The sequence below is a fragment of the Macrotis lagotis genome, chromosome X, assembly GCF_037893015.1.
Source record: "Macrotis lagotis isolate mMagLag1 chromosome X, bilby.v1.9.chrom.fasta, whole genome shotgun sequence".
Lineage (NCBI taxonomy): Eukaryota > Metazoa > Chordata > Mammalia > Peramelemorphia > Peramelidae > Macrotis > Macrotis lagotis.
This window is the reverse complement of record NC_133666.1, coordinates 385,222,188-385,239,137: the sequence shown is the minus strand read 5'-3', so window position 1 is coordinate 385,239,137 and position 16,950 is coordinate 385,222,188. Positions and strand designations below refer to the sequence as shown.

The following is a 16,950-nucleotide window of genomic DNA, read 5'->3' as shown; positions in this document are numbered from 1 at the left end:
TTATGTGATTTTATATCTAATTCTAGAACATGGGTATCCAACCTTTTAGTTCATCTGGGTTATATTATTCAACAAAAACTTGTCATGGTCAATATATAATCTATATTGTCAACCTGACCTCAATCTGCTGGTTTCTTCAGCACATCCTCAAGGAAATTAACTTGCTCACATTCTTGATAACATATATACAGAAACTTGGCATAGTCTATATGTGGCCCATAACAAGATTTTGTTGGATGATGGAGCCCCCAAGATCTAAAAGTTTGGACACTCCTGCTCTAGAATGAGGTTCATGAAATTATTGGCTTATTGATTTAGAGTTAGAAGGGAACCTTGAGAGAATATCTAATATGGCTCAGAGGATGCCATAGGGCCTTTCAGATTCCACAAAACCCCTTTTATAATACATATATGCTCCTAGAATGAATTAATTATTTTCCCTGTAGATCTATCAGGTCTTAGAACTTCAAACACTCAAATTAAAAGAAAAAAATTTCTATATATTTAAGAGCTTAGAACATTAGAACTTGAAGACATCATTTTACAGGTTGGGAAACTGAGGTCTAGACTGGTCAAGTGATTTGCTCAAGATCACACAGGTAGCAGAGTTAGGATTAAAACTCAGCTCAAATTCTAAACTATTCTGGGATTATGTGAAGTGGTGAAATACCCTGCAAATTTGAACTGCAGGAATTCTATCTTTTGACTCCTAATTCAGTGGTCTCTCTCTACCATGTCATTCTACCAATTTCAGAAAAGTTGACATTTCAGATAAATCACAGCAATCACAAACAGAGAAATCTGCAGTCTGCAATAAAGCAGACCTTTGTAGTGGCCATTTGGAAAAATCCCTTCACTATCTAACACAGTTGTCGTTAGCCAACATTCTCACTGCTGGGAATTACAAGGGCCCTGACCTCTCTCTCTGCTGGCTTCTTCAGCACCTCCTCAAGGAAGGAAACTTGCTCACATTCTTGATAACATATACAGAAACTTGGCAGGTGTAACAGTGAGAAACTGATTTGAACTTACCATTTGTCTTACTTTCAACCCAAGCATTAATTGTTTTCCTGGTTTCCTCTGGAGCTCGGTCAAAATCTACAGTCTGCAGCTTGGATTTGTATAGCTCTTCTGAACAACGTAAATATTGCTGTAATTTAAAAGACAAAGTTGTAAAAATCATAAAGAAAGAATAAGGATAAAGTCAATAACCCAGTGAGCCTTAAAATAATCAGCACAGATTTTAGAACATAACTATAAAAGATGGTGGCATAAAGGCAGAATTTCCCAGAGGTTTGCTTCAAGAAACTCCAAAGGTCTTAAAATTATGACTCTAACTAAATTTTGGAGTGGCAGAACCCACAGAAAGACCCAGTGAGGCAATTCTCCAGCCCAAGATAACTTAGAAATCCATGGGAAGACGGGATGGCAGCACAGCCCTTCCAGCATCAGTGAGGGGGACTCTGTTTCTGGGGGTGCCTGGGATCATAGCAGCAGAAGCAGTATCCAGACCTCCCAAACTAGAATCACAAAGCTCAACTTAGAAAATCAACAGGAAACTTCTGCCAGAGTGAGCATGGAGAGCAGGCCAGTGTGCCCTCAGCCCACTCATGGCCCTCAGTGAAGCCCAGGGCCAAGAAACAGAAGCAAGCCTGCAGCATCACCCAGCAGGAAACCACCCAGCAGCTGTTTCCAGAGTGCTTAACCCACAGAAGGTAAGGATGTGGGGGTGAGTCCTGGGACAGGACTCTGGTGCTTTGCCCACATTCAGTCTGCCTCTCCACCACTGACATAGAGCAGGGACCCTTCCCTCCCCACAGCAGGAAGTGCTTGTGGAAATCCACAGACCAGAGTACAGGCAAGGAGAGAAGTTAGAGCCTCTCATAAGACTTTGAATAAACTGAGGTCCTTGCAGGGGTGAGATGAAGCATTTCAAAACCAGGACACAGGCTGGGGAAATGACAAACAGAACAAAAAGAATCTGACCATAGTCATAATTACTTTGGTCCCTTGGAGAATGAAAACAGACACTCAGAAGATGACAAAGTTCAACCTTCTCTATCCAAAGACTCCAAGAAAAATAGGAATTGGGCACAGCCTATGGAAGAGCTCAAAAAATATTTTGAAAAATCAAGTAAGGGAGGTAAAGGAAAAATTGGAAGAGAAATGAGCAATGAAGGAAAATCATGATAACCAAGTCAGCAGCTTGGTCAAGGAGATACAAAAACACACCAAAGAAAATAACATGTTAAAAACCAATTGGGGGGGGGGGGGGCTAGGTGGCACAGTGAATAGAGGACCAGCCTTGGAGTCAGGAGTACCTGTGTTCAAATCCAACCTAAGACACTTAATAATTACCTAGCTGTGTGGCCTTGGGCAAGCCACTTAACCCCATTGCCTTGAAAAAAATCTAAAAAAAAAAATTTAGGTCAAATGGAAAAAGCAGTCCAAGAAAAAGCAGAATTGACCAGATGGAAAAGGAGATAAGAAAGCTCTCTGGAGATGACAAATCCTTTAAATGTAGAAGGGAGCTAAGGGAAGTTGATGACTTTGTGAGGAATCAAGAAACAATTTAAAAAACCAAAAGAATGAAAAACACTAGAAGAAAATGTGAAATATGTCATTGGAAAAACAACTGAACTGGAAAACAGATCCAGGAAAGACAAAAATTATTGGGCTACTGAAAAGTCATGACTAGGAAAAGAGCCTTTTTTCAGGAAAAGACTTCATTTTTAAAGAATTTCTACAGGAACATTGCTCTGATATACTAAAAGTAAAGGGTAAAATAGAAATTGAGGAAATCCACCAATCTCCTCCTGAAAGAGATCCAAAAAAAAAAATAGTGCAGGACTATTATAGCCAAATTCCAGAACTCCCATGTCAAAGAGAAAAGATTATAAGCAGTCAGAAAGAAACAATTCAAATATCGTGGAGCTAGTCAGTTTATAGTCAGATTACATAAGATTTACCAGTGACTACATTAAGACCTCTTAGGGCTTGAAATGATATTCCAGAAGGCAAAAGAGCTTGGACTACAACTAAGAATCAACTACCCAGCAAAACTGAACATCCTCTTCCAGGGGAAAAGAAGGATCTTCAATGAAACAAGGAACTTTTAAACTTTGCTGTTGAAATGACCAGAACTGAACAGAAAGTTTGATCTCCAAGTGAAGCAGAGAAGGTGAACAGGAAGGTCAAATTATGAGGGATTTAATGATGCTGAATGCTTATATTCCTGCATGGGAAGATGATACTGATAACTCATATGAACTATCTCAATAAATAGAGCAGTTAAAAGCATATCTAAACCAGGCACAGGAGAGAGCAGAATATGAAGGTATAATATATTATTAAGATAGAGTTAATGAATGAATAAAAGGAATGTACTGGGAGAAAGGGAAAGGAGAGGTAGAATGGGCAAAGATATTTCACAAAAAAGAGTCAAGAAAAAACTTTTGCATTGGAGTGGAAGGGCAAAAGGTGAGGGGGAATGAGTGAGTCTTCATTCTCATTGGAAATGGTTCAGAGAAAAAACAATATACACACTTCATAGGCTATAGAAATCCATCTTACCCTAGAATAAAAGGAGAGGAAGGGGATGGGATAAAGGGGATAGGGGGAGAGGAGGGGAGTATAGGGGATAGAGGAGAGGGAAGATCATGGGAGAGCATAGTCAGATACAACACACTTTTATTGTTTTCGCAAGGTGGTGGGGTTGGGTGACCTCCCTGGGACCACTCAGCTGGGGTGGGGGGGGGAGTGCTACTGGGTGTCTGAAGCAGGACTTGGGACTTGGGTCCTTGTGGCCCCAGGGCTGGTGCTCTGTCCTCTGTACCACTTGGATGCCCCATAACACTTTTAAGGAGGGACAAAGTGAAAGGGGAGAGAGAGAGAGAACACAGAATAAATGGAAGTGGGGAAAAATTGATATAATGAAATACAATTAGCAATAGCAACTGTGGGGAAAAAATATGGACATAACTTCTCTGATGGACTTATGATAAAGAATGCAATCCATCCCAGAGACAGAGCTGATGGAATCCAAACACATACTCATGTATAATTTTTTTCTTTTTCTCTCACTTTATATTTCATGAGGTTTTTCTATTTTGTGGGGGGAAGTGGATTATATTTACTCTTATAAGAAGACTATTTTAGTAATGTGTAAATAAATGAAAAGAATCATCAGCACAACTTGTACTAAACAAGTTTTTTTAAGTGTGATGTGAGAGTTCCCTTTGAGCAAAGATGAGAGGTTTAGGAAGAGAGAAGATTCTAGAGATATCTATTCTTGTCTTCCTGTGAACCACATCTAGAAAGACCCATGTGGATACATGTAACTCATAGAATCCCCTATGTAGGGGTCCTGAGATTCTTTTTCCTTTTTTTGTGGGGTAGGTTTCATAAGTATAATTAACCTCACTTTGCAGATGGAAGACTGGTTCAGGGGAGCTAAGTGATTTGCCTAGATATACATGATCAATTGCCTAAGCACATATTAGCCCTAATGCCCAGATTTTCCCACACAAAATTATACCATCTCCCTATTATTTGAATCAGTCACAATTTACAGAGCACAATAAAGCAGATGATTTCTAAAGTCATATGGAACAGAATATACAGGGTAGGAAAGCTTTGGGGAGAGACTAAAAGACAAATAGGTCATTCGGGGGGGGGGGGGGTAGAGTACCAGGCCTGGAGTCAGGAAGATCTGAGTTCAAATCTCACCTCAGACTTTTACTAACTATGAACCCCTAAGCAAATCTTTCAACCCTGTTTGTCTCCATTTATCTCAACTGCAAAATGATCTGGAGAAGAAATGGCTACTACTCTTGTATCTTCACCAAAAAAACCTAAATAGGGTCATGAATAGTCATACACAATTGAAAAAACATAATTAACTACAACAAATAAGGGGAAGCACTGACTTACCAGTCCCTTGTCTCTTACAGTATACTCTCATGTATACCCAAAAGGATTATCTTGGATGATACAGGGACTTGCAAAACAGTGATGAATGCCCTAAAGGCAATAAAAATGTGCATAGCCTTTAATACCACTACTGGGTCTATATCCTGAAAAGATCATGAAAAAGGGTAAAAACCTCACATGCACAAAAATATTCACAGCAGCTCTGCTTGTAGTGGCAAAGAATTGGAAATCGAGGGGATATCCAAGAATTAGGGAATGGCAAAACAAATTGTGGTATATGTAATGTGATGGAACACTATTGTTCTATTAGAAATCAGGAGGGGTGGGATTTCAGAGAAGCTTGGAAAGACTTGCATGAATTGATGCTGATTGAGATGAGCAGAACCAGAAGAACACTGTACAGCTTTACAACAATGAACAGTGTTGATCCACCCTGATGGATTTGTTCACTCCATCAATGCAATAATCAGGGACAGTTTTGGGGAATCTGTGATGGAGAATATCATCAGTATCCAGAGAAAGATCTGTGAAGTTTAAATGAAGACCAAAGATTATTATCCTCAATTTTAAAAAAAAGTTGTCTTGGGTATTTTTCTATCTCTAATATTTTCCTTCTTCCTTAAGGATATATTTTTTCTCTCAACACATTCAATATTAACCTATGCATATCTTGGAAACAATGTAAAGACTATACGATTGTCTTCTGTTGGGCAGGAGTGGGGAGAAAAGGGAAGGAGAGAGGAAAATTGCAAAATTCAAAACTTTGCAAACAGTGATTGGTAAAAACTACTGTTGTATATATTTGGAAAACAAATAAAATATTTATATAAAAAAGAAAAGAAAAACAGTGATGAGAGGGTTTGTGGAGTTGGTGACCAAATTATATACTCAAAAGCAGAACAGCAGGAACCAAATAGTATAGTCAGCAAAAAAAAAACATTTTAAAACATAGCATTTACCTAACTTCTATCAACCTCAATTTATTCATCTGTAAAATGAAAATAATAACATCTACTTCACAAAGTTGCTGCAAAAATCAAAGGAGATCACATATTAAAAGTTCTTTGCAAGTTTTGAAGTGCTACAAAAATGTTAGCTACTGTTGCTATTGCTATTGTGGTTACTATTCCAATTTCAAATTCTGTATCTTTGACCCTTGCTAACTTCATTTCTTATAACCAGAAGAGAAATGCATCCAAGAATAGGCATGGCCAGTCATTCAGTACAAAGATCTGTTGATTCATGATCCTGTACTCTTCTCATTACACTTCAATGTTCTCTGTTCCAGTGGAAGTTAGCTTTGACGGTAGAAATAAAGGAAAACAGATAAGGTTATCCTCTGTTTGGGCAAGGAAGAGGAGACAGAACCAGATGAATTTCAATGCTTCCTAGTTCTTTATTTACCAGACAATATTTTTTGAGGGAGTGGGGATTTCATCATTATAGAAGATCTCAGTGAGGAAAACCCCTTTACAAATGTAGATAGACAACTGTTCCACAATTATAGTCTTAGTTGCCTATAGTATTGAGGGTATCAGTTACTTGCTATGTGTCACAGAGTCAGCTTATGTCATAGATAGGAGGTGAAACCAAGTCTTCCTGATCCCATGGATAATTTTCCAGAGCCAATGTAAATCTGCCTTTCTGATCAACCCAAGGGAAATAACAGATAATAGACTTTCCAGAAGTGAATTTTTAGATGATTTTAATGCATAATCAACTTTAAACTGGGACAATTTATTAAATATTATTCTCTCAATTAGCCAATATAATCAATGATGATTTTAAAAAAGTCCAGTAGTTTCAGATATCTCAGAGGGGGATTCCAAGAGTACTATTTGACATGAATACAGTCATTCCTGATGTACTTACCAGATGGAATTCAATATTCTTTGTACCATAGATCTTGTTGGCGATGCTTAGTGTGTAATTACTGTCTGACCGGTTGATCTGAGAGAATAGTGCTGAAAGCTCAGAATGTATTCCTCCAGTTAGGTCACACTAAAGTACCATTGAACAAAGAAAAGTGTGTTAAGTTCTTTGACCACTCTATAGTTCTTAGGAAGATGGGTATAACCACATTGGCATATTTCAAATATTCAGGAATATTGAAGGATATAGAAAAAGAGACTATTTAAAAAAATAAAAAACAAATCTTGCCCAGGTTAAGGAACTTGGAGAGCTGAAAATTATAATTCAGGTTTTTATATCTTTGATCCTAGTCAATCATTTCACACTTCACTTTCCTGTCACAATTTCTTCATTTTTTCTCAGCTACCTTGAAAATCAATACTAGGCTTGTAATGATTTTATCAAACATTATAAATTTCAAGTTGAACTGAATGTTTAAAAAAAGAGCACTCTGTTTTCCATGTCTTTGTTGATAAACCTCTTGATCCCATCCCCTCTCATTGCCTCTAGGAAGTTATTTCATTGATCATTCACATTTTCTCATTCATCTTCAATATATTGTCTGATAACTCCCCCCCCCACTGCCTAGCATGTCTAGATTCCTTCTCAATTGAAGGTTGACCCAAACACCATTAGAAGCACCTGGAAGCCTCTAGCCAGACTGGTGCCAAGTAAGATTGCCCTCTCTGCTGCAGACCATATCATATCTTTCTGAAAATTCCTCCTTCCCCTTTTCTCCTCTTGGATGAACACTGGCCCTTATGCCTACTCTTCCTTTCCCAATGATGGTGGGTTCCAGGCAGATCCACATACAGAAGTGTTCTAGTTACACCTGGTCCTTGCCATCTTTCCTGAACTTGAACCCCTAAGATTACAGGTCTTTCCATCTGACCTGCAGTTGAACTCTTCTAAATGTGTTGTCTTCTCAGCTTATGAGTATAAGCTCCTTGAGAATAGGGATTATCATTTTTTTTCTATTTGTGTCACTCACACTTTGCATACAAGTTCTTAAGTAATTTATTATTCATTCTGCTTCTAGTCCTTGATTATTTGGCTTCTGACTCTCCAATCACTGATAAAGCTCTTCCCAAGGGTATTAGTGATTGGCAGCAAGGGAAACATAGAGCACTAGACTTAAGAATCAGACTTAAACTAGAATCCTTCCTCAGAACACTTATTAGCCAGATTACTATGAGTCAGTCTCTGATCCTCAGTTTCTTCTTATGTAAAATGAAAGAATATTATAATAGGTTTAAATGAAATATTTAAATGAGCAACACATGAGATAATATACGTAAAGTTCTTTATACACCTAAAAGTATGGTAAAAATGCTAGCCATTATCATCTCTTAACTGCTACATCCAATTGCCTTTTTTCTGTTTTCATTCTTTTTTTTAACCTATAAACAATTTTTGATACTTTCAGCTCCTCCTGAATGTTTTCTCCTCACTCATGGGTCTTCTTTCTCCTGTTCTCCTCAGATTCCTTATTGTAAAAGCATCTTATTATGGGTTCTATATAACCAAAAACCTCTTCTCTCTCTACATTGTTTCTTCCTTAATTACCTACCTAATCATCCCTCCCCTTCTAAGCCAATGGTTCCCAAATCTGGATACCCAAATCTAGCATTATTACTGAATTCAGTTTCTCCTGGGTATTTTCACCTGGATCTTCCACAGACTTTTCAAACTCAACACATCCAAGAGAGAACTAATTACTGCTTATCCTTCAAACTTCTTTTTTTTGAGGTTACTCCCATGCTTCTAGACACCCATATTTGTAGTCTTAGGATCATCTTTGATACTTCTCTCTTCTTTCTTTTCCATATATAAATTGTCAAGTCCTGCTGATTTTACCTTTATATTTCCTCATCTGTCCTTTTCTTCTATTCACCAGGTCATCACTTTAGTTCAGCTCTTCATCACCACTACCTACACTACAGTCTTCATTAAACTAACAGGAACAGACTGAATAATGTTACTGATCCTAGCTCTGCTTGATTAATATTGCTTCTTCCTAATACATTAGGATAGACATATTTTGGACAGTGATTTTCATCATTTAGGGCAGTCAGGTGGTACAGTTGGAATCAGGAAGACTTATCTTTCATGAGTTCAAAGCCAACTTCGGATATTTACTAGGTGTGTGATGCTGGGCCAGTCACTTAAACTTGTGTGTTCATCTGTCAAATGAGCTAGAGAAGGAAATGGCAAACTACACCAGTAATTTCTCCAAGAAAACCCTAAATTGAGTCACAAAGAGTCAGATACAACTTAAATGATGGAACAACAAAAATTTCTTACCTTACCAGAGTTCCCAAATTCTGGCTTTGATGATCCTTTCATATAACGAAAGTGTAGCACCTAAAAGGAGTGAGACCAACTTCAGAAGAAATAAAGAATACATAGAGGTTTTCCATTATAAGCAACTCTGCCAAATGTATATGTTAACATTTAAGATAGTAGTAGCTATTATGCCAGGCCTATCCACAATTACATAGGATATTATATGATGTGTTTTATCAAAGCACCCTGATTTCAAGTAAGTAATAATCCAAAAGAACACAGTGCTATAGAGAGGGAAAGGATAAAGAACAAAGAAGATCATAACTAAATTGACCAAGAACCTTAAACTGCATTTAAGGTCTGTCAGATATATTTTCTGTCTGATATCTAATTCGTAATGAAATTAAGACCAACCACTACCCATCTATTACTGAGAGATGGAAGATCATTTTTACAAAAGCTATATTCATTAAGGACAGGGACTATTTCACTTTTATCTCATATTCCCAAAGTCCAGCACAATGTCTGGCATATAATATTAGTAAATCAGTGCTTGATGATTGATTTTCTCTCTACTGGTACTGATGATTAATGCAGTAATTTGGTGAAGGAAGTAAAATGTTTCTATTAAAATAAATATTTATGGGGCAGCTAGGTGGCACAGTGGATAGAGCACTGGCCCTGGAGTCAGAAGAACCTGAGTTCAAAGAAGATCTCAGATACTTAATAACACACATACATACACACACACACAAATAGATACAGACATATTATATTACATAATAATCATAATATAGGTGCCCCAGTTAGGAATAATTTCCTTGTTTCTGGCAACCCTTATTACAAAGACATTTATGCACTGACTAATGAGCAGCAGTTTACTGATGTATCCCCATCTCATCTCCACACCCAGAAACAAAGCATTGAAGTGTCACACAAATAAGGATAAGTTCTAGTGATAAGAAATACCTGTAAAATTCCATCACAGAATTCCAAGAAGTCTCTGTAATTATGCCCTCCTAGGAAGGGCAATAGAATTAGACTGAAGTCAGGTAGATACCTCCAACTCAAAAGCTAATCCAGTCCTTTTTGATAGTAGCTACAAGACATTCCAAAGTCCTCCTGTAGCACTTTCTAATAAGTTGTATTCCCCCTCTCTTATTTAAAAGGCATGAGTTGATTCATGGTTTAATTCTCTACAGTATAGCAATCCATAAAATGTGTTGGGTTTGGAGGAGAGATTCTCTGAAGGTCTATAAGTAAACACTTACACCAAACCATACATACCTTTCCCATTTGTGCTGCACTGTTGCCTCGAGCACCCAGGAAAAGCATACTTAGAGCATAAAACAAACTCAAAGGGGAAAAGAAGACATTGTCCCCAACATGATTGCTGCTCAGTTCTTTAAAAGCATCCAGGCAGAATTCCACATTAGCTGTACTGAGAGAGACCATTTTAAACCCAGAGTTGTCTAAGACAAAAAGGAAAACACAACTTCAGTATATCATTTAGTAATCTAGACATTCATCAAAAGGTTAGTATTCATCAAAAGGTTAGTATTCCAGGTTTAACGTGTTGAATATTTCATTACAAAAAGCAAACAGGCTACCATTGACCTAGTTGCTTTGGGTCCTGAGACTAAATGTTTCAAATCTTCTTGTAACAGTCAATCATCCAACCAAAAAAGGATTTATTAAGGCTCTACAATGTAGGAAGCATAGTGCTAGGTTCTAGAGATATTAAGGTAAAAGTAAAACAGTTCCTATCTTCAAATTGTTTATATTCAAATGAAAATAAAAATATACCTATGTAATGGGGTTTCCTCTTCCTCCCTCCTCCCTTCATACTGGGGCCAACTTGTACCAACTCATGAGAGTCACTTGTCAAATTTTCAGTGTAAGCATTTCTACCTCAGAAACTAGCAAACTCTGCATTATTTAGGCAATAAAATGATGAAGAAAATGTTAATAATACATATTAAATTTAAAAGTGTGTCATGCATACATTCCCCCCCAGAGAGCTAGTTAAACATTTATGAGCACACTTTTTACTTTCTCAATATTCACCAACACCAGCATATTGGATTCAAAATGGTAGCTATTACTCTCATAGTTCTAGAGATAACTCTTTGGGTGTCTACTTATACTACCCTAGTTACTGAGACCCTACTAATAATTTTCCCATTCAATCAGATGATCAACTGCTAAAAAACCCACAAAAAGGCAAGACAAGAACAAATATTCTTAATATATTCACCTATAAATATGGAGCTTTCTCACCAGTTATACATGACATTCATAAGAAAAGTACATGTAAGTTTAAAATGCCATATTAATGAGGCATAATTTTTAAGGAATACATATGACCAAGAAAACTCATAACTCTGAAAAACAAATCTCATTGTCCTTTCTCTTTCTTGGGGTTTGTCCTCATGCAGTTCACTAATAAATAGAATCTGTATTTGACAAATGGCTCTGCTCCAAAGCTGTACCATTCCACTGATGGGCTGGGTCACTCCTTTCCTTTCATCAACAAAAGTTATTCCTGGACATTGTAGAGCTGCATTCTTTCAGAGTACAAAAACAATGATTCTTAGGTTAGAATTTGGAGAAGTTTCTCTAATTTTACTTCCTTGGTTTGGCTCTAATAGATTCTTACTCCTCAAGTAACAGTGAGGTTTAATCTCTCTTTCCCTCCTGAGGTCTGATATTTAACCAACCATCATGGATAAGAGTTAGCTCCCCTTAGGGAGAGAGTGTACTCTTAACTATACAGTTACCATTACATTGACCATATATCCATCTCTGTTATTTATGCCATGCCATCCAATGGATATTAGTCCACCAAAAATTAATTTTGAGGTTCAAGTTTCCTCAGTTCTTAAATAAAATTTTATTGTCAAATTTCACTTTTATTTTGCTAGATTTCCTCTTCTTCTAGCCCCTTTTTACTTCCAGTCATTCCTTATAACAAAGAATATTTTAAAAACTAAAAAGAAAAAATAATCAAAATCAATAATATGTCAAAAAAAACCCAAACTTTATGCTGCCTCTCCACACACTCTCCTACACCCCTGCAAAGGAGTCAGGGGAGGTATATTCTCCTATGTCTTCTTTACAGTCACGCTTGTCTTTGTAACATTGCAACATTTATTTTAAATTGTTTAATGATAACGGTTCTGATCATTTGCTTTATTGGTATAAATGCATATGTTGTTTCATTGACTAATTCATTTTATATCAGTTAATATAGGTTTTTATGTTCTTTTTATTCATCATATTCATTTCTTTCTTATAGCACAATAATGTCCATTCCATACTCATAATTTGTATAGGCATTCCCTAATCACTAAGCATTTACTTTGTTTCCAGATATTTGTTGCCATAAATGGTTTCTTATAAGGGCAAATGCCTTTTAGCAGAATCTCCAAACCAAAGGGAACATTTTAGCCACTTATTTAATGTAATTCCAAACTGCTTTCCAGAATGGTTGCAGTAATTCCCCACCAACATTTTATTGGTACATTATTTTTCCACAACACCTTCCATACCATCTCTTCCAATTCTATGAGTTTTAGGTAAAGCCTCAAAGTTGCATTGCTTTAAATTACATTTCTCCAATTATTAATTATTTGAAGCATTTCTTCATGCAGACACTAATAATTTGCCATTTTTCTTCCTTGTTCATATCCATTAAGTAGTTCCCTTCTTACACTTTTTCTAACTCTCAGATTCTCCTGTTGGTCTTACATAAATGAGCAATTGGGAAACAAGGTACAAAGGCAATCTTGAGTCTAGTTAAGTACATTGTCTTTTTGAGCTCATTTCTTAGTGTTTTTCAAATATATCTTATAATTACCATCAAAACTGCAAAATATGAAAAGGGGTATATGTATGTGTGTATATATTTATATATATATATATATATATATATATATATATATATACAAAATACAAAGACAATCATAACTGAAATAATTAGAAAAGACCTTATTCAGAAGATAGTATTTGATCTAAAGCTTGAAGGAAACCAGATTTCAATAGGAAACCATAAAATTCCAAAGTTACAGACACAGCAGAGGGAATGTCATGTAGGAGGAAAAGAAAAAAGATCAATTTTGTGTGCCTATATGGTAGATACATGGATAGGAGTAATCTCTTAGAAATTTGTCTCTGTTTTAACTACAAGGTCCTATATTAGTATGCTTTTATCAATATGGCCCCCACCATTACATAATACATAACCTTCATGATTTCATGTACTCCCCCCAAAAAATTTATTATTTTCTAGTCATACTTTTAATTATGAGTCTCTTCAAAATTGCCTAATCTGGTTTTCAGTAGAAAGACAATATGCCATGGATCCCAGACTTGATAGAATTTGCTAGCACATTCATTTTACTTGAATAATTTTAGAGCCAGGAATCTAGGAATACCTCAACCCCACTGGGAGGATCCAGTACTGGAAGAAAGTAAGCCTTTAGGAAAGATTCATCTTAAATTTCTACATAATCATTTTAGAAAGAAAGTTCAGGATAGGGAAATGATACATTCTACTATTTCTGTTTTAAAGTTAACCAATATTCTCTATTAAGAAGCTGGTTATTGATTATTGTGTTACTATTAAATTGCCACAGGACACAACTATTCTTTTGGCAATGGTTTGATTAAGTCCCAACAGTTAGCTACAAATAAAGTATACCTTATCAAAATTGAGACATAGATGAAATTTGCTTTGTTGCTTCCAGCTACACTATTCTCTCTACTTCTATAGATGAAAATAAACCAGATTGAGTAGGAAATGATCACACCACACTTTACAAAGGACTTTGGGGTATACAATTATAACAATAATTAATACTAAGTTATCATGTAAATAATACTTAAGGTTTTCAAAGAACTATACATTGATTATCTCAAATTGTCCTAAAACAGCCCTAAAAGGTAAAATAGATACTATTAATAACCCTGTTTAAGAGATAGGAGATTGAATCTGAGAGAGGTAAAGTGATCACATGGCTTAGGGTCTGAGGCATGTATTAAGTTACCTGATTCCAGGTTCAGTTCTCTATAAGTTATAACAAAGAAATACCATTTATTGGATATCTAACAGGCAATTTAAGATGTAAAATTGTAGGCCAACAGAGAAATTTGGCTTGGATAAGAACGGGCAGCTAGGAGGTACAGTGGATAGAGAACTGACCCTGGAGTCAGGACTTGACTTCAAATCCAAACTCAGATACTTAAGAATTACCTAGCTGTGTGAGCTTGGGCAAGTCACTTAACCCATTGCCTTACCAATTGCCTTACCAAAAAAAAAAAAAAATACTGGATAAATAGATTTGAGAAACTCTATCCTAGAGATGATAATTAAATCCAAGAGAGATGATGAGATGTCAAGTAAAATTGAAGGAAAAAGGGACCCATGAAAAACCCTGTGGGACAACCAAGATAAGAGGGCATGATCTGGATGAGGATACAACAAAGGAAACTTGAGAAAGACAGGTAAGAGGAGAGCCAGGAAAGACTAGTCCAGAAAACCTGGAAAGATGAAAGTATTAAGGAAAAGAAGGTTTCAACAATATCAAAGACACCTGAGAGGTCAAAAAGGAAAGGTCATTGAGATTAGCAATTAAAAGACATTGGTAGGGGCAGCTAGGTGATGTAGTGGATAAAGCACCCGCCTTGGAGTCAGGAGTACCTGGGTTCAAATCCACTCTCAGACACTTAATAATTACCTAGCTGTGTGGCCTTGGGCAAGCCACTTAACCCCATTTGCCTTGCAAAAACCTAAAAAAACAAACAAAAATAAAAATAAAAGACATTGGTAATTTTAGAGAGAGCAATTTCAGTTGAATGATAAAGTAGGGCAGGGAAGTAGACACCTACTGTCAATGGTCTTCTCAAGGAGTTTAAGCACAAAAGGTAGGAGAGATGTGAGGTGAAAGTGAGGATGAATGAATTAATGAAGGTTGGGGGGGGGGAGTAGTAGGGAAGTAGTCACAAAAATCCAGGACTCTTTCCACTATATCAAATGACCTCATCAATTAAAAAAAATGAATATTCAGCTCTAAATCCTGTTGATCAAGTCATTATTTGGAAATAGTATGGTGGGGAGGAAAGGGAGACAAAAAAAGGGAGAATTCCCGAGGATAAGCCAGAAGAATGTGGAGTACTTGGGAACTGGGACAGAGGCAGAATGTGTGTGGGGTATATGTGTGTGCCTACTGCTGAGAGGAGGAATAAAAAGGTGTTTCCTTGGTTTTGTTTTCATAAGATTTGTTTCTTTCATGAAAATAAGAGTCATCAATATGTATATACTGAATCTGGAGATGAAATTAAGAATTGATAAGGAACATGCATGATGGCTATCCTCATAGAATTAAGAAGTTGTCATGTGGAAAAAGAAATAAGACAGAATTATTCTTTGTAAGAAGACAAAATCAGAATGCATGAGTAGCTATTCCCAGCAGAAAGAATTTGACTCTTATCTGAGAAAAAAATTAGAGGTAGCATTTAATTAGCTATGGCATACACCAAAATGGAATGGACTAAGTTAGGGCTTAGTGAAGCTCCTGTTACTAACAGTATTTAAGTAAAGCTAGATAACCACTTGAAAGGAATGAGATTCATGGTTTGTTTTGCGATTGGACTAGGAGACTTCTGGAATGAATATTGTCCCCAAAGTCAAAGAACCCAGTTTCAAATCCTACTTGTAACACTTAATACTTGTATGATCTTGGGCAAATCATTTCACTGCCCTGGGTACCAATTTTATCAACTGTAAATTGAAGGTGTTCTTTTAGATTAGTAGTTCTCAAAGTATGGTCTGAGAACTAGCAGGACTGGGATCCCTGAGGTCATTTTAGGGTATCCAAGAGATAAAACCATTTTTCATATTAAGATGTTGCTTGCCTATTAAATTTCTCTTCCCCTTTTCTATTTATATATCTGAAGACCAGGTTTTATTCAAATATTTCAACCAAAACATTATATAGCAACTCATTAAATGCAATAGCAGCTATAAGAATCCACCTGTCTTAAATTAAGTCAGACATTAGATTTGCAAAAATATAAATAATACCATTCTTCTCTTTTTCTTTTCTTTTTTTGTTTTTTGGGGTTTTTTTGCAGAGCAATGGCATTAAGTGACTTGCCCAAGTTCACACAGCTGGGTAAATATTAAGTGTCTGAGGTCAAATTTGAGCGCAGGTCATCCTGACTCCAGGGCCTGTGTACTATCCCCTGCACCACCTATCTGCCCCATTTTTTAAATTTATTTAAGGCAATGGGGTTAAGTGGCTTTCCCAAGGTCACACAGTTAAGCCATTATTAAGTGTCTGAGGTCAGGCTGGTGCTCTATTCACTTTTTCATAAAATATTTTTCATAAAAAAATATGTTAATGTTATAGGTTTGTTATTTTTAAATAAAGTCACACATTTTAGAATTTTATCGGTTTTAATTTCAAATAGGGCAAATATTGATAGATCTAACCTATAAAAACTAAGTTCTTTGGAGCATCTGGAATCACTTTCAAGTGTATACAGGAGTCCTGAAACCAAAAAGTTTGAGAACTCCTACTCTAAGATTATCTCCTAAGTCTCTTCCAGGTCTAGATATCTTAGCCTATGACCCTGATAATTCTGTGATTCAGTCTTCAAATATTTGAAAATATTTATTTTGGAATAGCAATTAGACATGTGTGAAGAATCAGGATGAATTGATGGCAATACACCAATGTGAAAATGATTCTTTAGCACTGGATGCATTTAATCAGGCCAAGTGGAAGCTGGGAGTTAGGGGCAAGGGCTGTCATAGTA

General features: G+C 36.4%; 1 protein-coding gene across 10 annotated transcripts in view; it reads right to left on the bottom strand.

Annotated features, from left to right (window-relative positions):
- Positions 1 to 16,950, bottom strand: part of SERPINB11 (serpin family B member 11) — a 60,711-nt gene that overhangs the window by 11,261 nt on the left and 32,500 nt on the right. For all 10 annotated transcript variants that reach the window (XM_074207806.1, XM_074207808.1, XM_074207798.1 and 7 more), the window contains 4 exons: positions 10,417 to 10,601; positions 9,148 to 9,207; positions 6,805 to 6,933; positions 1,033 to 1,150 (listed from right to left, as the gene is read on the bottom strand). In XM_074207806.1, coding sequence (XP_074063907.1) covers positions 1,033 to 1,150; positions 6,805 to 6,933; positions 9,148 to 9,207; positions 10,417 to 10,584 — 475 coding nt within the window. In that variant the 5' untranslated portion in view covers positions 10,585 to 10,601. The remainder of the gene's footprint in view (positions 1 to 1,032; positions 1,151 to 6,804; positions 6,934 to 9,147; positions 9,208 to 10,416; positions 10,602 to 16,950) is intronic.